Raw genomic sequence first — 22826 nt, 5'->3', positions numbered from 1 at the left:
ACACGTAATTATGTCTCCCATTTAGACTCTGCTATTGGTTAGTCACCAGCTGTAGCTAATATCTTATTCCACCTTGTTTATGTGCCATTACTGCCACTTCAGGAAGATTACACATGTACTGTACAATTGAAGACAGAAGTTCTATTTTAAGCACTTGTTCTGTTTGAAATGAATAGATTAAAAAAGCATGTCAATTTTTGAGATTAGGTTTTAGAGAGGAAATGCACAAGACTGACAAACGACTAAAAGCAGCATGTGGCCACAGTGTGTTAGCTAACATATGCCATCATTGTGTGGCCTATATAGGCATTTCTCACCACTCACATATAAACATAGATTTTATATGATTTCTCTTTAGCGGTTGTCAAAGTGGTGAACTCCATTGAAAGCCAATGAACGTGGGTGTCCAATTGAGACATGTAATCTTCCAGAACTGCAGCATGTATTCTATAATAGAACTGTGCCTGGAGTCTTTCTGTGCATCCTTCGTCCATTCAGACTCCGTCAAAAAGCTTCCCCCGAAATATAACATGCCCTTACCATGTATCTGTCACTAGATGGAGAAGGGGTGTATGTAAAATCAAGAGAAATAGAGAATGTGAAAACAACCTTACCATATACTATAAAACAGGTGACACTTTACAGAGTAAAATGTTCATTGAAATTATCTAAGGACGCAGACATACAATAAATGTACATTGGGACTAGATGTCAGCACATCAGGCATTCCCTTCGCTGTGATTAGATGTAAACCTGCCCAAGTTATAGAAAATAAAACAACATGAGACAGACAGTACATTTCTCATTTTTTGATTTATTGTTGGCATAATGGTGTGTTTGTGTGTGTGAGAGTCTGTGTATGTGAGTGTGTGTATGTGTGTGTATGTGAGTGTGTGTATGTGCGTATATTTGATTTTGCACTGCAAGTGCACAACACCTTTCATTATATGGCCACTTTTTGTTTTGTTCTTTTTAATTGACCCTTTTTTTGGTTACAATAACACAGAATTACCATGGAATTCAATCTAAATTATTACTGCCTTTTTATTTATAGACATGAGTTTCAGCTTTCAATATCCAAAAGTGAAAAATGAAATCAAACTGGGTGAAAACTATCACATGACAGACAAGGCTGTTCTGTTTTCATGGTAAAAACACCCCCAGCCTGTAAGATCATCCCAAGCCTTCTAGAGCACTTTAAGCAACTTATGAACCTCTGTCTACACAGAATAGGAAACCCACCAAATGGATAGCACACCTTCAGAAAAAGTATATATATATAGAGATTTATATAGAGATTTATATTCATTTTGAAGCTTTTAAAAGAGTACATTAAACACTTCTCACGTGATATAAACTACTAAACAGCTCAGAATTCAAAGGTGAAGCCCATCACTGTCCAGATCCACTATGAGATGAAAAAAAGAAACAAAAAACTGAACTTAATAATCCAGCCCATAATCTTTCTGTATAAAGTTGAAGTACTTTAGATCTGAAGATAAGACACCTGACCACACAAACTGAATAGAAAAACAGTCAAGTCTAAAACAGTGTTATTGCATTTAAAATGCACAAAGATCTCCTGTACAACTGGCTTATGCTGTGAGTATAAACATCTAAAGGGCTCAGTGACGTCGTTGTTCCTTTTCCAGTTGGTTTTTAATTTTTGTCAATTTTTTAGCTGTTATTTTTTTCTAATTTTTTTATTTGTTAAAGATGTACATTAGTGCTGTAAACAGGCACACATAGATTGGAGAGGAGGGATCCTCGTCCTCCTCAGTTTCCTTCTCCTCCCTCGTTCTCCCCCTCTATTAGTTCCGTTTTTAACTCTGTCTCAGTCCTGCTGAGAGGGGTGGGGTCCTCGTGTAGAGCCGTCTGTCTGTCCGTTTCCTAACCGTGTCTCTCTGTCTGTCCCCACCACTTCCAACCCCTCCAGAGTCCCATAGGTAGTAGTTTCCAAGGCCGGCAGTGTTCCAAGAGAATTCCGGAGGGAATGTTGTCCACAGAGTTCCGTGTTGCGTAGGGGGAATGTCAGTCAGACGTGGAACAGCTAAGCAAATGGAGTCTGGAACTTGATGCTCTTTTTAGTTTTTGTTGTTTTGACTGATTGTGTAAAGTCATGCGGTCTCTGGTATGTCCATGCGAAAGGAGCTAGCAAACCCCTTTCCTCGCTGCAAGCAGAGAACACATACTGGTTAGGGGTCAAGTTTGTCTGAGAGAGAAAAGAAAAACAGACAATGCATCTAGAGGAACCTTCATTTATTTACTCAGTGTTGTAAAACAGTCAAGAAAACAAGTCTAGGAAGGTTAGGGAGCCCTTCATCCATTCCCTTCTAGAACCATTTAAATCCACCCAGTGAAACCTCTCATTGATAATGCGTGTGAATATGGGTCTGTGTCTCTGAGAAAATTGCTTGCTCAATTTATTTAGGACAGCAACAATGGGTCTTAACTCAAATGGGCCACGGCCGACATGGAAACAAATGGAGCTACCCCTCCCCCCACACCCCTTACCACTTACCCCCTACACCCCTCTCTCCCCCTTCCCCATGACAGCTCAACAATCCCCCAGCTAGCAGCAGCTCTGTCATCTCTGTTTGATTAGGGTAATGACCGACCGCTGTCTCTGGCTACAAGGGACTCTGTGTCTACAGATGACTTTATCAGATTAGGGGAAAGGCACAGTCTCTTAGTACCCCCCTCACCCGTCCAGACTCTCCTCCAAAATAAGACACAGCCTCTTAGTATCACGGGGACCCCCCCATTATCCCCCCTCTTATTCCCCCTTCCAGACCCCCTGCCAGACATAAATAAGGAATGTCTTGTGGTGATTAGCTATGCGCCCATGTGTAGTCGCTGAGACAGAGAGGAGAAGAACAGGGGTTGAGACTGAGGGTCCATTCTCATTGACGAGAATTAAAGAGAATTTCGAGAGATTCTCGAGAGGTATCGATTCTCGAGAGGTATCGATTCTCGAGAGGTATCGATTCTCGAGAGACATTACTGTAATGTAAAAGAGCGTATTTCTCACGTCACGAACACTACCTCCGGAGGTCGCGCACGACACTCGCCCAACAGTTGCCCCCCTCTATGCAGGGCAGTGTAAACAGAATTGTCTCGTTGAGCCCAATATTCATACAGTAAAAATATTAATAGCAGAGCAAGGTTTTTGAAACAGTTTAAATGTATAGACATTGTCCTTATATTTTAGACTTGTTTTATAGATTTTTTTTCCTGAAGTTGCAGTAGCCTGTTACATTCTGAAATTGTCGCTGTATCTTTAAGAAAGGGAGTTTTCCCCTTGGCTGCTCTGAGCCACCATCCAGGCAAGAAGCATGTAGCAAGAAACTGATCAACTCACCAGGGAAATTATCAACATTTTCATTCACAATTTTGAGTTTACCTCATATAATATATATATATATATATATATCTGAGAGAGGTAAACATTCATGTTTAATAGGTTAGCTAATGTTACTAGCGAGCATAGCTAGCTAGCTGTGTTATTGTCTCGCAAGCTACATTTAGCTAAGGTGTGTACCAAAGAGAAAATAAACTCTTTAATAGTCTGCACATGCTTGTGAACTGTTGCATTATTCAATAGTGTAATATGGTTTGATTGCATTGTTCAAGAGTGTTTATAATATGTTATCGAGGAAAGGTTTGCAAGCTTACTGGCTTTTGGAGCTGCAGAGCAAAAATGTCACATTGCCAGTCAGAACAAAAGGTAAGGCAAGGATGTAATGTAAATTGAAACGTTTATGTACATTTTATGTACTCCTGAGTGGCGCAGTGGTCTAAGGCACTGCATCGCAGTGCAAACTGTGCCACTGGAGATCCTGGTTCGAATCCAGGCTCTGTCGCAGCCGGCCGCGACCGGGAGACCCATGCGGCGGCGCACAATTGGCCCAGCGTCGTCCAGGGTAGGGGAGGGAATGGCCGGCAGGGATGTAGCTCAGTTGGTAGAGCATGGCGTTTGCAACGCCAGGGTTGTGGGTTCGATTCCCACGGGGGGCCAGTATAAAAAATATAGATATATATGTTCACTAACTGTAAGTCGCTCTGGATAAGAGCGTCTGCTAAATGACTAAAATGTAAATGTTATGTAACTTGAAATCTCTCCTTAAATGTTTGTCAATGAGAATAGCCTCTGAAAGAAGAAGGTGACATCTTTATCTTTATAGAGTCTCTACCTCATCTGTATTCATCAGAGGTAGTGCTCCATGCTGTGGCTGTGAATTACAGTGGTAGGGGAGACTGACTGCAGCAGTTTGAGAATTGTTCTAGCGAGTTCTGTTGAGCGGTGAAAAAGAGGGCAAATCTTAAGGCAGTGCTGACAAAATTATAATTAAGCATTATCACCAAATTGCAGTGATGAGGATGTCTCTCATTGTGCCCTTTGAAAAAGGAGTTTGGAAACAGAAATTCCCTATGGAAATATGCCTCCACTTCCCTCTGCTTTCCCTGATTATCTCAAACGGTTTTTATCCTAGGAGCTAGAGTAATACCATCAGAAGAATACAAACGAGAGGGTAATCTCTTAGCCTCTATTCTTCTAAACAGATTATGAACACTCCTTTTTTAATTCCCTTTCTGAGCGAAGGAAGCATTGTGTATATTAACACAGCCATCTCCCCATAATGGGATAAATCATACATCATTTCACCGTCTCAGTGATGTCAAAGCTCTCTTATGGATTCCAAACTTTTCTCTAATTGATCATGGCACATTTAATTAAAAAGGCACATAGATAGTGCTGCTGCTGGTGGTGGAAGGAGGGAGTGAATTGATATGGAAGTCTGTGACGGAGGATAAGATCATCACAGATAGAGAGAGCGATAATGAAGATGTGTGAAAGGAAGAGAGAGAGTTAGTTAAAGACTGTCAAGAGGGTGAATTAGATGGGTCAGCGGACGTGAAAGAATTTCATGGCACTTTCAGCCAATGGGGGAAGAAATGTAATTCGATTTTTTTGTATTATTCAAGTCAATCATCAGATCAGGGTTGGTTGGTTGGAGAGTAGAGTGGGTTAGCTACAGAGCTGCCGTGCAAAGCGGATACTCACTCAAATAGGCAGGTTTGTAAGGCGCTCTCGTGCTAGACAGAAGTGCCTCAAACGCTTTCCTCTCTAACGTGGCTTGGTTGGCGTGGGTGGCATGGTGGTGGCTGAGGTGGAGGTGGTTTTGGTGGAGGTGGCTGAGGGGGGTCTCTTTGCCAAAGGTGGAGAATGACTTATCGCCCGTTTGCTCTTGGCTTTCAAATACCTCAGTGTCGGGCACGGAGTCCATGCCTGGCACGTGCAGGTTGCTGCGGTAGTCTGCTGCCTGGCGCCCGTCGGAGGGCACGAAGGAAGGCATCCAGCAGCGGTCGGAGTGGCCCAGAGCCTTGCACTCCTCCGTGCAGTTAGAGAAGAGATCAGCGCCTGGGGAGGGGAATGAGGGAGGAGAGATAGAGGGAGAGAGGAGACAGTTAGTGGTCATAAAGGTAATAATCAATGAATCTTGAAACAAGACAAAAAGGAAGCAGGGGAAACAAGAGCACACACACACTCACTCACAAACACAAATACACACAAAGCTGCTGCTGTGTGTGTACGTGTGCGCGTGCACGTGTATACTCAGATCTCTGATTCCTCATTGCAGGGTTCTCTTTTTCACCATAAAAGATCAAAGCCAGCCCCCATCTGCAGAAACAGCAGCATACGTGGAGAGATAAACTCTCAGCCTCACAGAACAGTAAACACTCTACTAGAAAGCCCAGCATGCACAGGGAAAGGTCATGATGTTATCGACTTCCTTGTTCTACCTCATCTTTCTACCGATAAACTAAGGAGAGATTCAAATAAAAACAGCCCTTTGTGAAAACCAACCAAGATTGCTAAAATACATTTGCATGACACCAAGTCGATCATCAAGCTTGCTGACGACACCACAGTTGTAGGCCTGATAACCAACAACGACGTGTCAGCCTATAGGGAGGAGGTAAGTGAAAGTCAGCAAAACAAAAGAGTTGATTGTTGACTTCAAAAAGCAGAGGAGCGAACATACCCCATACGGTAGTAGAGAGAGTCAGTAGTTTTAAATTCCTTGTGCCCTCTTGTCAAGAGTGCAAAACAGTAGCAGATTAAATTTGGGATGCCAACCCGTGTCCTCTCCAAATACTTCCACTGCACCATTGAGAGCGTCCCGACCGGTTGCATCACGGCCTGGTACGGGAATTAGTCCGTCCATGACTGCAAGGCCCTCCAGCGGGTGGTGAAGATGGCCCATGCTCCCACCCATCCAGGATTTTCTCGAAACGGTGCCTGAGGAAGGCCCACAGCATCATCAAGGACCCCCACACACCCCATCCACGAGCTGTTCACTCCGTTACCGTCGGGCTGACGGTATCGGAGCATGAAGTCTGATACCAACAGGCTCAGAGACAGTTTCTATCTACAAGCCATCAGACTGCTGAACACTTGAACTGGACTGACCACCTGCTCTGATTCTCTGCACCTTAGCACACATGCACTCACTCACACACACCCACACAGACATACACACTTCCACACACACACACACACACACACACACACACACACACACACACACACACACACACATACACACACACACATATACATTCATACTACACACACATCACAACTGCTGCTACCAGGCTCTTGTTAGGATTGCTAAATACTGCACAGTTTAAACACTTGCCCCCTAATCCCCCCTTCCCCAAAACACATGTAAATATTGTACTATAAATTATGCCTTCCTGTATTATACTTATGCTAAAATGTTTATTCTATTCTACTGAGCCATTTACTTACTATTCTTATCTTTCATTGTTTCTTATTGTTGTTGCATTGTCGAGAAGGAACCTGCAAGTAAGCATTTAGTTGGACGGTGTATACCATGTGTATCCTGTACATACGACTACTAAAACTTGAAACTATATAATTCACCATAGTTAAAGAGGGATGTGTATTCATGTACAGTGAGGGAAAAAAGTATTTGATCCCCTGCTGATTTTGTATGTTTGCCCACTGACAAAGAAATGATCAGTCTATAATTTTAATGGTAGGTTTACTTGAACAGTGAGAGACAGAATAACAACAAAAAAATCCAGAAAAATGCATGTAAAAATGTTATAAATTGATTTGCATTTTAAAGAGGGAAATAAGTATTTGACCCCCTCTCAATCAGAAATATTTCTGTCTCCCAGGTGTCTTTTATACAGGTAACGAGCTGAGATTAGGAGCACACTCTTAAAGGGAGTGCTCCTAATCTCAGTTTGTTAACTGTATAAAAGACACCTGTCCACAGAAGCAATCAATCAATCAGATTCCAAACTCTCCACCTTGGCCAAGACCAAAGAGCTCTCCAAGGATGTCAGGGACAAGATTGCAGACCTACACAAGGCTGGAATGGGTTACATGACCATCGCCAAGCAGCTTGGTAAGAAGGTGACAACAGTTGGTGCGATTTTTCGCAAATGGAAGAAACACAAAAGAACTGTCAATCTCCCTCGGCCTGGGGCTCCATGCAAGATCTCACCTCGTGGAGTTGAAATGATCATGAGAATGGTGAGGAATCAGCCCAGAACTACACGGGAGGATCTTGTCAATGATCTCAAGGCAGCTGGGACCATAGTCACCAAGAAAACAATTGGTAACACACTACGCCGTGAAGGACTGAAATCCTGCAGCACCCGCAAGGTCCCCCTGCTCAAGAAAGCACATATACAGGGCCGTCTGAAGTTTGCTAATGAACATCTGAATGATTCAGAGGAGAAGTGTTGTGGTCAGATGAGACCAAAATTGAGCTCTTTGGCAACAACTTAACTCACTCTGTTTGGAGGAGGAAGAATGCTGCCTATGACCCCAAGAACACCCTCCCCACTGTCAAACATGGAGGTGGAAACATTATGCTTTGGGGGTGTTTTTCTGCTAAGGGGACAGGACAACTTCACCGCATCAAAGGGACGATGGATGGGGCCATGTACCGTCAAATCTTGGGTGAGAACCTCCTTCCCTCAGCCAGGGCATTGAAAATGGGTCGTGGATGGGTATTCCAGCATGACAATGACCCAAAACACACGGTCAAGGCAACAAAGGAGTGGCTCAAGAAGAAGCACATTAAGGTCCTGGAGTGGCCTAGCCAGTCTCCAGACCTTAATCCCATAGAAAATCTGTGGAGGGAGCTGAAGGTTTGAGTTGCCAAACGTCAGCCTCGAAACCTTAATGACTTGGAGAAGATCTGCAAAGAGGAGTGGGACAAAATCCCTCCTGAGATGTGTGCAAACCTGGTGGCCAACTACAAGAAACGTCTGACCTCTGTGATTGCCAACAAGGGTTTTGCCACCAAGTACTAAGTCATGTGTTGTAGAGGGGTCAAATACTTATTTCCCTCATTAAAATGCAAATCAATTTATAACATTTTTGACATGCGTTTTTCTGGATTTTTTTATTGTTATTCTGTCTCTCACTTTTTAAATAAACCTACCATTAAAATTATAGACTGATCATTTCTTTGTCAGTGGGCAAACGTACAAAATCAGCAGGGGGTCAAAAACTTTTTTCCCTCACTGTGTTATGTTGTGTGTGTAGTTTATTTCTTTATTTGTTTTGCCATTGGGAAATAGAGAAACAGGCTAATATCATTGAATCAATGACTGTGACCCTCTGTGGTAGTTTCTCACTGTGATATCTCAGCAGGTATGACTGGTCATGCAGAGTGAGAGACGTGTTTAAAACCATTAACACGACACTACTACACTCTCAGAGCTTCCTGTGACCAAGGTATTAGATCATGGAAACCACAGGCTCAAAAGTATTGGATTACTTTGGCTGCTCATGTCCTTTCAAACTGTCCATGCAATAACACCAATGACTGATTGCAAAAACAAGTAAACCTGAGTCCTTCAGTGTTCTTTCAAAGAGGAAGTTCATTCTGAGTTCATTCTTCATGAAAGTGCAAGTGAGTCCATGAATAGCATATTGTGGAACAAAAAACGAATCAAATCAGTGTCTGATTCAATTCAGATAGAAATATTTTTGCAGTAAGCAAAACCAGGGTATTGCCTAACTTAATCTTTAAAAGTAAATTTGGTGTAGTCCATGTTTTATGTCATTTGTTGTGTGTGTCTGAGTAAAACCCAAACTGCTCACCAAATGTATCCTCAGATAATCCTATGGTACACAGACTGATTAGGTTTCAGATTGCAGTATGTGTGTGTGTGTGTATGTGTGTGTGTGTGTGTGTGTGTGTGTTTGTGTGTATGTGTGTGTATGTGCGTGTATGTATGTGTGTGTGTGTGTGTGTGTGTGTGTGTGTGTGTGTGTGTGTGTGTGTGTGTGTGTGTGTGCGTGCGTGCGTGCGTGCATTCGTGCGTGCATTCGTGCGTGCGTGTGTTTCCACGGGTCAGCATAGGGGGAATTTGCTTTGTTACAAAGAGGATTAATTTGACTCGCTAACAGCTTGGAAAAATGCCGAGCTTCCTAACGAGTGAGGTCCTTATTACATATTAACGAACATCCATAAATACACCATTACATTGAGTGTCAGCACAGGCCCCATACACAACAATGAGAAAAGGTTTGTATTATTGAATTATGTATCTACTAATACAGACTCAATAGATCATACATCTACTCATTTCAACAAGTGGTACAGTGGGGAAAAAAGTATTTAGTCAGCCACCAATTGTGCAAGTTCTCCCACTTAAAAAGATGAGAGAGGCCTGTAATTTTCATCATAGGTACACGTCAACTATGACAGACAAAATGAGAAAAAGAAATCCAGAAAATCACATTGTAGGATTTTTAATGAATTTATTTGCAAATTATGGTGGAAAATAAGTATTTGGACCCTTTGTTGGCAATGACACAGGTCAAACGTTTTCTGTAAGTCTTCACAAGGTTTTCACACACTGTTGCTGGTATTTTGGCCCATTCCTCCATGCAGATCTCCTCTAGAGCAGTGATGTTTTGGGGCTGTCGCTGGGCAACACGGACTTTCAACTCCTTCCAAAGATTTTCTATGGGGTTGAGATCTGGAGACTGGCTTGGCCACTCCAGGACCTTGAAATGCTTCTTACGAAGCCACTCCTTCTTTGCCCGGGCGGTGTGTGTGGGATCATTGTCATGCTGAAAGACCCAGCCACGTTTCATCTTCAATGCCCTTGCTGATGGAAGGAGGTTTTCACTCAAAATCTCACAATACATGGCCCCATTCATTCTTTCCTTTACACGGATCAGTCGTCCTGGTCCCTTTGCAGAAAAACAGCCCCAAAGCATGATGTTTACACCCCCATGCTTCACAGTAGGTATGGTGTTCTTTGGATGCAACTCAGCATTCTTTGTCCTCCAAACACGACGAGTTGAGTTTTTACCAAAAAGTTATATTTTGGTTTCATCTGACCATATGACATTCTCCCAATCCTCTTCTGGATTATCCAAATGCACTCTAGCAAACTTCAGACGGGCCTGAACATGTACTGGCTTAAGCAGGGGGACACGTCTGGCACTGCAGGATTTGAGTCCCTGGTGGCGTAGTGTGTTACTGATGGTAGGCTTTGTTACTTTGGTCCCAGCTCTCTGCAGGTCATTCACTAGGTCCCCCCGTGTGGTTCTGGGATTTTTGCTCACCGTTCTTGTGATCATTTTGATCCCATGGGGTGATATCTTGCGTGGAGCCCCAGATCGAGGGAGATTATCAGTGGTCTTGCATGTCTTCCATTTCCTAATAATTGCTCCCACAGTTGATTTCTTCAAACCAAGCTGCTTACCTATTGCAGATTCAGTCTTCCCAGCCTGGTGCAGGTCTACAATTTTGTTTCTGGTGTCCTTTGACAGCTCTTTGGTCTTGGCCATAGTGGAGTTTGGAGTGTGACTGTTTGAGGTTGTGGACAGGTGTCTTTTATACTGATAACAAGTTCAAACAGGTGCCATTAATACAGGTAACGAGTGGAGGACAGAGGAGCCTCTTAAAGAAGAAGTTACAGGTCTGTGAGAGCCAGAAATCTTGCTTGTTTGTAGGTGACCAAATACTTATTTTCCACCATAATTTGCAAATAAATTCATTAAAAATCCTACAATGTGATTTTCTGGATTATTTTTTCTCAATTTGTCTGTCATAGTTGACGTGTACCTATGATGAAAATTACAGGCCTCTCTCATCTTTTTAAGTGGGAGAACTTGCACAATTGGTGGCTGACCAAATACTTTTTTTCCCCACTGTACCTGCACTTCTTTAAAAATTCAACAAAGCAACGGGACAACAACCTCTGACCCTGGATAATGAACATATTTCCATATCCAATAATCACAGGAGGAGGCTTGTGAATATCAATCTGTTTTGGATTTGGCATTTAGAATCTGGAGAAGTAGTAAAACACAGACTCACGCCGAGAAAAACGTCTCCGCTAAAAAGCCAGATCAAGACATCTTGATATTTCTTGACATTTTAGGAAATGAGATGTTCCCTGAGGCATATTAGGTGTCTCTTCAGAAAAAAAGAAGAAAGTAAAAACCAACTCAGTAAAGAACTGACCTACCCTCAGTAAAGAATTGACCTGTCCTCAGTAAAGAATTGACCTGTCCTCAGTAAAGAATTGACCTGCCCTCAGTAAAGAATTTACCTGTCCTCAGTAAAGAATTTACCTGCCCAGTAAAGAATTTACCTGTCTTCAGTAAAGAATTGACCTGCCCTCAGTAAAGAATTGACCTGCCCTCAGTAAAGAATTGACCTGCTCTCAGTAAAGAATTGACCTGCCATCAGTAAAGAATTGACCTGCCTTCAGTAAATAATTGACCTGCCTTCAGTAAAAAATTGACCTGCTCTCAGTAAAGAATTCACCTGCCCTCAGCAAAGAATTCACCTGCTCTCAGTAAAGAATTCACCTGCCCTCAGTAAAGAATTGACCTGCCCTCAGTAAAGAATTGACCTGTCTTCAGCAAATAATTGACCTGCCCTCAGTAAAGAATTGACCTGCCCTCAGTAAAGAATTGACCTGTCCTCAGTAAACAATTAACCTGTCCTCAGTAAAGAATTGACCTGTACTCAGTAAAGAATTGACCTGCCCTCAGCAAAGAATTGACCTGCCCTCAGTAAAGAATTGACCTGCCCTCAGTAAAGAATTGACCTGTCCTCAGTAAAGAATTGACCTGCCCTCAGTAAAGAATTGACCTGCCCTCAGTAAAGAACTGACCTGCTCTCAGTAAAGAATTTACCTGTCCTCAGCAAAGAATTTACCTGCCCTCAGTAAAGCTGAAAGTTTAATAAAAGGTGTAAATGGAAACCAACATTATTTCTGGGCCTTAGTACTTAAACAATTTTAAAGAACAAACATGAGTCTACAGTATATCAGTCAGACTTCAAAATGCCCTGAAAGTACTGTGTCCCTTATCCAAACAAAGAGAGAGAGAGAGAGAGAGAGAGAGAGAGAGAGAGAGAGAGAGAGAGAGAGAGAGAGAGAGAGAGAGAGAGAGAGAGAGAGAGAGAGAGAGAGAGAGAGAGAGAGAGAGAGAGAGAGAGAGAGAGAGAGAGAGAGAGAGAGAGAGAGAGAGAATTGAATTGAATTGAATTGAATTGAGAGAGAGAGAGAGAGAAAGAGAGAGGGTGAAATACCACAGTGTGCCATCACAGCAGCAAGATATGGTCTGATATACCATGTCATTCAGCCAATCAGCATTCAGGGTTTGAACCACCCGGTTTATAATTCACCTATTGTTCACCCTCACCTCATTAAATTAAGGAATTGTTCATGAAAAATTTGAATAATAGATAGAACTGATACAAACGAAAAATCAAATTAAGAAAAATCCTGAGGTTCTGGCATATCAGCTTGTCACAAACTCAATTATCACTTATCAAATAGCACAGCAGCCAGTTATTTGCAAGTATTGTGCAAGCAGAGAATGCTAAGCCACACTATAAATTATCCTAATCAAACAAAGACTTCATGCACAGCAATTAATCTGTTTAAAGGCATTAAGTTGCCCGATATTTCCATAACAAAGCAACAGTAGCCTATCGCCATACAAGGGTACTCAAAGTCAAAAGCAAAGACAGCAAGTCCACTCAACACCATGCCATAGAGTCATCACTTAGCATTAGGAGTCTGGTCACCCCTACATGAAGGAAATAAGGTTTCTAGGAAAAAGGAAGTATAGCTCCTGTAGTCTCTATGTAGAAGTAGCTTGTGCTACCTATCATATAGGCCATATGGCTTAAATTGAATATGTAGTATGATATAAACTACCTAGCTAAATGACTTGCCTTTTGGTTGAACATTAAAGGGGTTCCATCTGACAAGTGACTTGTATAAAGGAGTCCAAGCTAACTAGATACATCATACAATTAAAGTGGGCTAAATAAAATTGGATGCTTCCCTTTAAACTTCAGTGTTTATCCACAGGCTTAAAATAGTGGCATTATTATTTCTAGACGTGGCTCATTTCGCATGCTGTGGGTTCACCCCCAAGGGCAGACCAAAAAAAACATGGGCATAGACAGACGGGGCTGGACCAAAGCAATCGCACGGATGAATGCAGAGATAACGACATTCATAGCTCAGAAGCCCAATTCTAAAACCCCATGTGAACCTCTAGGTGGAACAGATAAAAAGACATGTGGACGGAGGAATGCGGTCAGGCGGTGGGGGCTGGGCTCGGGGCGGGCAGGCAGCGCCCAGTCAATGAATGAATCGTTTGTTTGTTTGCGCCCGCAACCAGTTTGGTCCCGTTCCCACACCGCACGGACCAATGACAAGTCAACCGGTCCTCGTTATAAATTCCGTCACGTACCCGTCAAGTGGTCTCTAGCATGGATTTAGCAGCGGGCCCTCCCTCATTAACGACCCTGCATATTTACTAACAACAGGATTAAGTTCAGCATTGTCCCTCAGCACATTTCCCATGTTCAAAACAATAAAGAGATTGAACTACAGCCAGGAGAGAGCAAGTTCACAAACACACGACGACTAGGATATAGGCCTACCAGAAACAGCCCATTTTTACAGTAGCCTAAACGAGAGAAGTTTGTATGTCACATGCTGGTAGAAAAACACTCAAGGCTATATTTCATAAATCCTAATCACATTTGCAATATTTGAGATGGTGAGAATGAGTAGGCTATGACACGACTAGTCAGTCACGAACTCTGAAAGCAGCCGAGATTCGGAAGAGCGCGGTGTGCAGTGAGTCGCTTTCCGTTCAGCACCACAATCGGAAGATAACAGCGGAGTGATATTATAGACATGCAGCAGCCACGGGCGCGGATAACATTCTTAACGCTTATAAGTGACTATAGGCCTCGACACACACCATGATCGATCGATCATCACCATGGACAGATACCACGCCGTACAACACTGTCATTGCCCTCTGCTGCGCTTTAAATGAGAAAATAAGAGAGCAAAAAGCCGCACAACCAGCCAAGATCTAACAAACTCGACTTACCGGTAGAGTGACCTCGATTGGTGGCGTCATGGTCACTGTCGCCCTGCTCGCTGTCACCATGACCGCTGTCTTTAGAGCTAACGAGATCCGCTTCTTGGAAAGCCGAACTGGACAGGGAAGTGGAGAACATGCTTTAGAGTGTTGAAGATAGTGGTAGGCCTATTGTTATATTCAAAAGTACATTCAAATAAAAAGTACGTTAGAATAAAACATTAATCACTATTTTCACCGTCTTCATCATCATCATCATTCATTATCCTGCAATTAATTATCATCAAAATAGATTGAGAGTGTATACACAGGTGGACAGCACCAGAGAGAGTGAATTAACCAGTCTTAGGTATTGAGCCATGTTGGCATGGTTGTGGTTTGTAGAGACTCTCCCCTCTGGCATTGAATGGCCACTTTAAACAACACTCTCAATCACGTCACTCAGTCAGCTGGCAGGGCACCAGGTGCGCGTGCTCGTTACCTGTTCACACGCCGAGGTCTGTCCACCAGGTAACTGAGCTCGGCTCGCTGGTGTTTGGTCTGAAAGAGAAGCACGAGACATTTTGAGTTTGGGGCGCGGTGGCATTGTATAATCAAAACAGGATTTTTCATGAGATTTTAAATACAAAATAACAACAAGAAATCTGGTATTTGACATTGATCGTTTTGATATTGACGTTAGATTTGAAGTGATTGCTGATGTTAAACAACGAATAGTTTCATATCGATATTTTGATATAGCTCCTAGTGAACAGCATATATATACTACCAGAGAGAAAATGAAGTGGTGCACCTATTCAGGCTGGGGCAACTATAGACGGATATTTGTTCCTCTGCGACTCAGCACGATCGTGACTGGTGTGCGAAATGTGTGTATTCTCACAACGGACACGGTCATTGCGCATGACAACACACACACACACACACATACACTCACAAAACACATACACACCCACACACGCGCGCACTCTCACACACTCACACACACACACACACACACACACACACACACACACACACACACACACACACACACACACACACACTCACACACACACACACACACACAACACCAGCCTTCAAGGCACCAATATATTATCCTGATTTATTATTCTATTATTCCAAATCCATCCTACTTTAAAAGCACGACAAAACCACTTCTGAGCAGAGCATAAACATGCAATCATTACTATTCCAATGATAATGTCCCTCAGGACTGCCAACAGCAGCAAGTCAGCAACTAGTAATCATAATTTTGAGTTGAATTGCCGTTCCGGAAATTAATAGCAGGATATGCAGACTTATATGTTATGCAATATAACAAACATATTTGTAAGGGACTCTGCTAAAACAATGGGTGATGCAACACACAGAAAGTTAGCATCAATGTTAGGGACACAAACTAAATTCCCTAATAATGCTGAATGCAGATTATATTTCATATTTTATCCACATACTAATAGCAGCAGCGAGAATGCTTTTAGACAAGCACATGTTGCAGTTATCACAATCTATATCTAATATACTGATAGCAAGTACATGCTGGGGGTATTTTGAGTTTAAAGGTATGAGGGGACTCTTACCTCGCTTGATAAAATGCTGCCGTTTGATATGATGTCAGGCTGCTGGTCAGTGTACCCTGTCACTATGGCCCCGCACGGGTTGTGTTCCGTGTCTGTGCTCCTAGATGGGCTACACGGCTTTAGGAACATGAGGTCGGTTTTGGCCGACTCCGGAGTCAGACATACCTGGTAGCAATAGTTCTGGTTTTGGTGGTGAGAGCCGAAGCTCCCGGACTCTTCCACTGGCACCTGGGCTGTACCGGCCCCGGTGACGTTGGCGCTCTGCACCAGCATGATATCGGACTTGCTGAGCTTTTTCTTGCGGGCTCGCGCATGCCTACTGCAGCATGTGGCGCACCCGAGGCAACAATCACTGGTGAGGCACGTGTAGATGTTGAGCTTTTTGTCCTTCTGGCAGCGCACGGCCAGCACGATCATAGCGAGGAGGAAGATGAAGGAGACGGAGCCCAGGGCGATGATGAGGATGAGGGTGAGGTCCAGTGATGTCTCCTTGGACTTGGCGGTGCCCCTCTCCCGGTGGTCCTCCACCACGCTGTCCACAAGCACCACGAACACACTGGCGGTGGAGGAGAGAGGTGGCTGGCCGTGGTCCCTCACCTCTATCAACAGGTCATACATCTGGTTTGGGTCTCGCTTGGTGGAGACGCGCCGGGCAGTGCGCAGTTCTCCTGTCCTCCAATCCATGCGGAACATGCCGTTCTCGTTCCCCCGCTGGATGCTGTAGGAGAGCCGTGCGTTCTCGCCGTCGTCTGCGTCCATGGCGATGATACGGGTTACCAGGTAGCCAGGCTCGGCGGAGCGGGGCAGAGGCTCTCTCGCGGTGCCATTTTTACCCAGAGGAGCAATAACGGAGGGAGGGTTGTCATTCTGGTCCACGATGATTACTTTGACGGTGGCGTTCGAGGAGAGCTCAGGGCTACCTGCATCTTTCGCCTGAACCATGAAAGTGAAGTCTTTTAACAGCTCGTAATCGAATGATCTGAGTGCGTAAAGGTAGCCCGTCTCTTCGTTGATTGAAACATATGTCTTCACAGACATACCCTGAATATCACACTCCATTATGGAGTAACTAATAAGAGCGTTCTGTCCAACGTCTGGGTCCAGAGCGGTCACAGCGTGGATATAAGCACCTGGCACATTGTTTTCAGTAACATACACATCATATATGGGCTGCGTAAACGTTGGCGCATTGTCATTTTCATCCGACACTTGCACTTTGATTGATTTACTGGTGGCGAGGGAAGGGGTCCCTGTATCCCTGGCAACTACAGTCACTGAATAAGTGTCAGCATTCTCTCTATTTAGGGGCCCATCTGTTACAATGGTGAAATAGTTCCTAAAGGAGGGTTTGAGTTTGAACGGGACGTCACCGAGGATTTCAACGTGAATCTTTCCGTTTTCCTCAGCATCCTTGTCAGTCACGCTCAGCAGGGCTATAACGGTGCCCGGGGCTGCCCTTTCACTCACCGACTCGGTCACTGTGCTGAAGGTGATATCAGGAGCATTATCATTTACGTCCATTATTTTCACCAGAACTTTACAGTGCGCGGCCACGGCATTGGGTCCGAGATCTTTCGCCTGAACGAATATTTGATATAAACTGCTCTCCTCAAAATCTACCTCACTGCGCACCTCGATGCGTCCAGTGCGCGCGTCTATAGCGAACAGGTCCTTGACGCGGCTGGAGATGTGGTTGCTGAATGAATACACTATCTCCCCATTCTGCCCCTCGTCTAAGTCGGTGGCGTTCAGCTGGATAACGAGGGTCCCCGCCGGTAAGTTCTCCTGAAGGCTCACCGAGTACACTGGCTGGTCAAACACGGGCACGTTGTCGTTAGAATCCAGCACTTTGACCACCAGCAGAGCAGTGCCTGTCCGTGGCGGCTGCCCCCCGTCCACCGCAGTCAGCACATACCTGTGGGACGCCTGCTGCTCCCTGTCCAGCGGCTTCTCCAGCACCAGCTCCGCGAATTTGTTCCCGTCGGTCTGCGTCTGCACATCCAGGTAGAAGTAGTTATTGGTGGTGATGTCGTATGTGCGCAGCGCATTGGAACCCACGTCCGGATCGAATGCGCTCTCTAGGGGAAACCGGGTACCGGGGACAGCGCTCTCCGAGATCTCTACGGTGATGTCGGTTTCGGGGAAGCTGGGCGGATTGTCATTGATATCCACGACCTCTATCTCCACGCGGAACAGCTCGAGTGGGTTCTCCAAAAACACTTCAAGGTGTAAAAGACAGCTGGCACTCTGCTTACAGATCTGCTCCCGGTCGATGTTCTCGTTGATGAACAGAATCCCGTTCTCCATGTTCACTTCCAGGTACGGCGTCCGTGAGCTGGGCACCACCTGGAAGCGGCGTGAGGCGATTTTGGTCATGTCCAGTCCCAGGTCCTCGGCGATATTCCCCACGAACGTGCCGTGACCCGCCTCCTCCGGCACAGAGTAGCGTATCTGCGAGACCACTCCATCCGTGATACACAGCAAAAGGAATAGCACAATCATCGCCAAAGAACAAGTGCACTTGGGGGAAAAAATCTTATCCTTTTTTATTTAAAGCGTCAATTCCCATTACCCTTAGTCCAAGGAAAGTCCCCAAAATGTAGAAGGCTTTTGGAGATTTGTTTTCGTTTTAGTAGTCCCGTCAAACATGGACCATCTTGTTTGTGATATTCAATGCAGGTTTGATTACCCCACAATCCTATCTTCACTGCCGAGATCAACAAGCTCTCGGCTGCTTCAGATGCACCTCGTTATGGCAGCAGGGCGCATTCCAATGATACGGAGTGTTCCTTAATAATAATTGTGAGGAGATTACTCTAAAAGCATAGGCCCTATATCAATATTTTTTTATTATTCAAATCCGTACCATGCAGGTAATCGATTATATTTTTTATGAGCTTTTTCCAATTATCCCAATTCTCAAACAGCCACTGTTATCTGATTTTCTTCTCTCTCTTCTCTCTCCAGTGATATCTGCTCCCTTCAGCGCACACACTGCAGCGGTCTCCTCTCCCACTATTGAATGCTCTTCACTCAACTATTCGCTTTTTCCGCAGCGAACCTCCCCTACCAGCCAACGGGATCCTTGGGCACCCGCTGAGCTCACTCCTGATTGGCCGGTTGGGACGCCTGTCAATGCTGGATAGCGCTCTCTGTGATGTGACGCTTCTAGCCCAGTTACTGGTTGGAGCTGAATACCTGCCTGACGAGGAAGATACATTTGGAAGAGTGGAGGAAGTTGGGGTTTTATAGTTGTTTAGCATTGGCTATTAGGAAAGTATTAAGTTATACAATAAATAAAGAGAGTGGCTCACTATGTATAAATTCCCAGAAATGTATTAGGTAAACCTCCCAACACATTTCAAGGAGCTTATACTGTGCATAGTGTAGCAACTCTATTTCTATAGCCTTCAGTTTACTCTCCGTTAGTCAGCACCTCTAGGCCTAACTTATTTTGGGGTGTGTGCAATGCTCATTCCTTTTACTAGCCTATTAAGACAACAGAACACAATAATTAATTAAATTAATATCATTGATTGATAGTTTATAGCTGTGTATGCTTCCTGCTAGGCAACGTGTGTAGACTATTTGTGTGAGGATAATGTATGGAAATGTGATATGTAGGCCAAATATGCGTCAATCATTTATATTCTCATATAGCTTTTAAGCACCACAGTGTGAGTATTCCTCATGCAGCCAAGAACCTCTGCAACTTCTCTCTGTAACTGCTCTCACACTAAATCTGGAGATTTGTGTGAAATCTTTCTGAGCCTCTGTCAAATCAAGGCGTAAACCATAGACCTTACGCGCCCCCTAGCGGCCAAGAGAGAAACATAAAATCAAATCCACCGGTTCGCCCAGAACGAAACAAACCGGACCTATAAATAGTATCCTACTCTTAATTCATTCTCCCATTGACACTCTCTCTAGAAGCAGTCATAGGTTATACAAATCTTATTTTCCTTTGTGTGTTATTGTTTTTTGTTAAGATGTGAATATAACTAGGCAGAACAAAAAAAAAATATCCCACATCACAGGGAGCTGTCCATAACGTCAGACAGTACCATAACGCACATTCACAGGAAAGACAGACAGAATCGGCTCTACACAGAATGTGATTCACACAAAGGTACAATTGATTGTAATTTCAGTGGATTCTGATCTTCAACCTGGAATAGCGTTTGGAACAGGTGTGCATTCTCAGATTATTACCATAGGAATTATTCAATGTAATGAAAATATTAATAAGGCCATATAGATGCTATAGAGTTGAATGTGTACCCTCGTCTGGATGAAGTGAATCCCCTCCTCTTGTTGTTGTAATTGTACTCATCAGAATGTACAAGTGCTATGTCTGACATCATGCTTTAGATTGCCCATTGAGGTAAGTGTATTGTGAGGCATAGATAGGCTACTATTCTGGATGTACTTTTACTTCTAATGGAACAAAATGGATTCATCCCAATACTCTTACACAACAGCCTTTTCCAATGTCGTGTTCTTTTCTATCACTGATCTGAAGGGACTTGATAGATTGCTTGCAGTGTAGGGGAGTCTGTTCCTCATATAAATGCCTCATAAATATGTCATGTAAAAAGTATTCCTAACCTGGACCTCAGAGGTCTGTGTTTAAATAGGAAAGGAAACAAGAGAAGGATTTGTTTGACATGTTTTACTGGGAAACAGCCAATGAGTTGGTCAGTGTCTCCCTCCAATGGTTTATGGTTAGGAATGTGACAGGGTAAGTTGATCCTAGATCTGTGCCTGTGGGATGATTCCACCCAGAGCCAAGTGTTCAGCAGGCAAGGTCTGACGAACACAGGTGATGAGGGGAACCTGTTCAGGCTGCCAGAGACCAACAGCTCCACCTAGTGAGCAACAACGGCAGTATATCTTTTCTCCCCATTTTGCACTTCTTCCTCTTATCGTCTTTGATCAAATTAGGAGACATTTCAGATACGTGCCACACATTGGGGGAGTGAGAGTGGCTTCAGCAGCCAACTGCCAAAGCAAATCATAATATACCACAGGAGGGTAAACATCAGATGCCTCCAAGAGGAGATTTCCAACTAAAATCAAGTCAGATAAAATCAGACGAGTCGTGAAGAGAAAGTGAATAGAATCAAGGGCCCATGAATATTTTAGGATTATGGACAATTACTGATTTGAATATTATACATCTGATTATCTCTCCCTCTCTCTCTGTTCATAGGAATGAAAGGCAAAGACTCTCTCCTCAAACAGTGTTTTATAAGTCCCAAAATGAACTCAGCTGTGTTGTCAATGGCTCCTGCTCAATCTTGAGGATACACTACTGTAACAGCATGTGGTTTTTGACCCTTGAAGAAATAGCTTGCTGATATTGAGGTGATTGTTGGCTTTCTCAATGGATATCCACTCCACTGCTATTCACTGACTTGTTTTGTGTCATCCACCGTGTAAGACACAATACAGAAACATGGCTTTTTTACTGGACACTAGTTTCTATGGTATCAGTATCTGTGCAGTACTGTAGCTGAGCAGCAACATACAACACAATTCACCACTCCCTACTGGCCACAACATACAACACAATCCAGCACTCCCTATGCGCTACAACATACAACACAATCCCACACTCCCTACTGGCCACAACATACAACACAATCCACCACTCCCTACTGGCCACAACATACAACACAATCCACCACTCCCTACGGGCCACAACATACAACACAATCCACCAATCCCTACTGGCCACAACATACAACACAATCCACCAATCCCTACTGGCCACAACATACAACACAATCCACCACTCCCTACTGGTCACAACATACAACACAATCCAGCTTCAAGGCATACAGTACAACCAGAGAACCAGGACACAGGAGAGATGTATGTGGTTTCAATGTTTGATGGCCATATGTGTCAGCGTCACTCACTGCCTGCCTGCCTGCCTGCCTGCCTGCCTGCCTGCCTGCCTGCCTGCCTGCCTGCCTGTCTAACTGCCTCTCCTACTCTCCTCTCTTCAGGCTGAAGCCTCTCTCTCTCCCCAGAGGCTCCAGGCCCATATTGGTTCCATATTGTCTGTCTGTCTGTCTGGTGGAGGGGGCTTTTAGTCTTCTTCTTCTGGTGTTTGAATGATGCCACTGTGACAGGCACCATTCTGGACACGTGCGTGTATATGTGTGTCTGTGTGCGTGTGAATTTGAGTGTGTGTATGGTGAGGGAGGGATAGGAGGAGAGAGGGGAGGCGACATAAATATATATATATATTTTTTGACAGTAGTTATTGTTTTAATTCAAAAGGACCCCTTTTAAAAAATTAAATGTCTCTTCTGGAACCGGAATGTCATCTCCTGTCTGTGAGATGGGCTTGTGAATGTGGCTGTATGAGCGAAGGTGACAGGCGTCCCAGGGAAACGCAGACAAGGCTTTTAGAGTTCCCAGACAATGCAGTTGGTTACTAGGCCACTGTACTGGAGTGACAGTCATGTTTAATCTCCATAAGGATAGTGTAATGGGGCGGTCGAGTCCTCTCACTTCATATGGTAGTGCTAAGAGCCTGTTCCACTGTTCCACTGCATAGTCTAGTGTAACATGAAGATGAGACATTCTTAAAAAAGGACTAGTGTTGGCTTGAGTCATAAAATAGACACATTCACACTCATGCATGAACTCACTCAACATAGGTTGTACACTTGTGTGGACACACACACACACACACACGCACGCACGCACACACAAACACACACACACACACACACACACACACACACACACACACACACACACACACACACACACACACACACACACAC

The 22826-nt window shown here is 44.0% G+C and overlaps 1 protein-coding gene across 3 annotated transcripts; it reads right to left on the bottom strand.

Moving 5' to 3' along the window:
* Positions 1-794: 794 nt before the first annotated feature.
* Positions 795-19043, bottom strand: pcdh10b (protocadherin 10b). 3 transcript variants are annotated; one of them, XM_041851899.1, is made up of 5 exons: positions 16024-19043; positions 14922-14980; positions 14450-14556; positions 5066-5422; positions 795-2171 (listed from the first exon to the last, which is right to left on the bottom strand). In XM_041851899.1, the coding sequence occupies exons 1-5, from the start codon at positions 18523-18525 to the stop codon at positions 2152-2154; spliced, it is 3045 nt and encodes a 1014-aa protein (XP_041707833.1). In that variant the 5' UTR covers positions 18526-19043; the 3' UTR covers positions 795-2151. The 3 variants fall into 3 exon arrangements, with proteins under 3 accessions (XP_041707833.1, XP_041707840.1, XP_041707847.1); XM_041851906.1 differs by having other exon boundaries at positions 5265-5422; XM_041851913.1 differs by having other exon boundaries at positions 16189-19043.
* Between the last annotated feature and the right edge of the window lie 3783 nt (positions 19044-22826).

The sequence above is a fragment of the Coregonus clupeaformis genome, chromosome 3 (assembly GCF_020615455.1).
Source record: "Coregonus clupeaformis isolate EN_2021a chromosome 3, ASM2061545v1, whole genome shotgun sequence".
Taxonomy (NCBI): Eukaryota; Metazoa; Chordata; class Actinopteri; order Salmoniformes; family Salmonidae; genus Coregonus; species Coregonus clupeaformis.
This window is presented reverse-complemented; position numbering and strand designations above follow the sequence as displayed.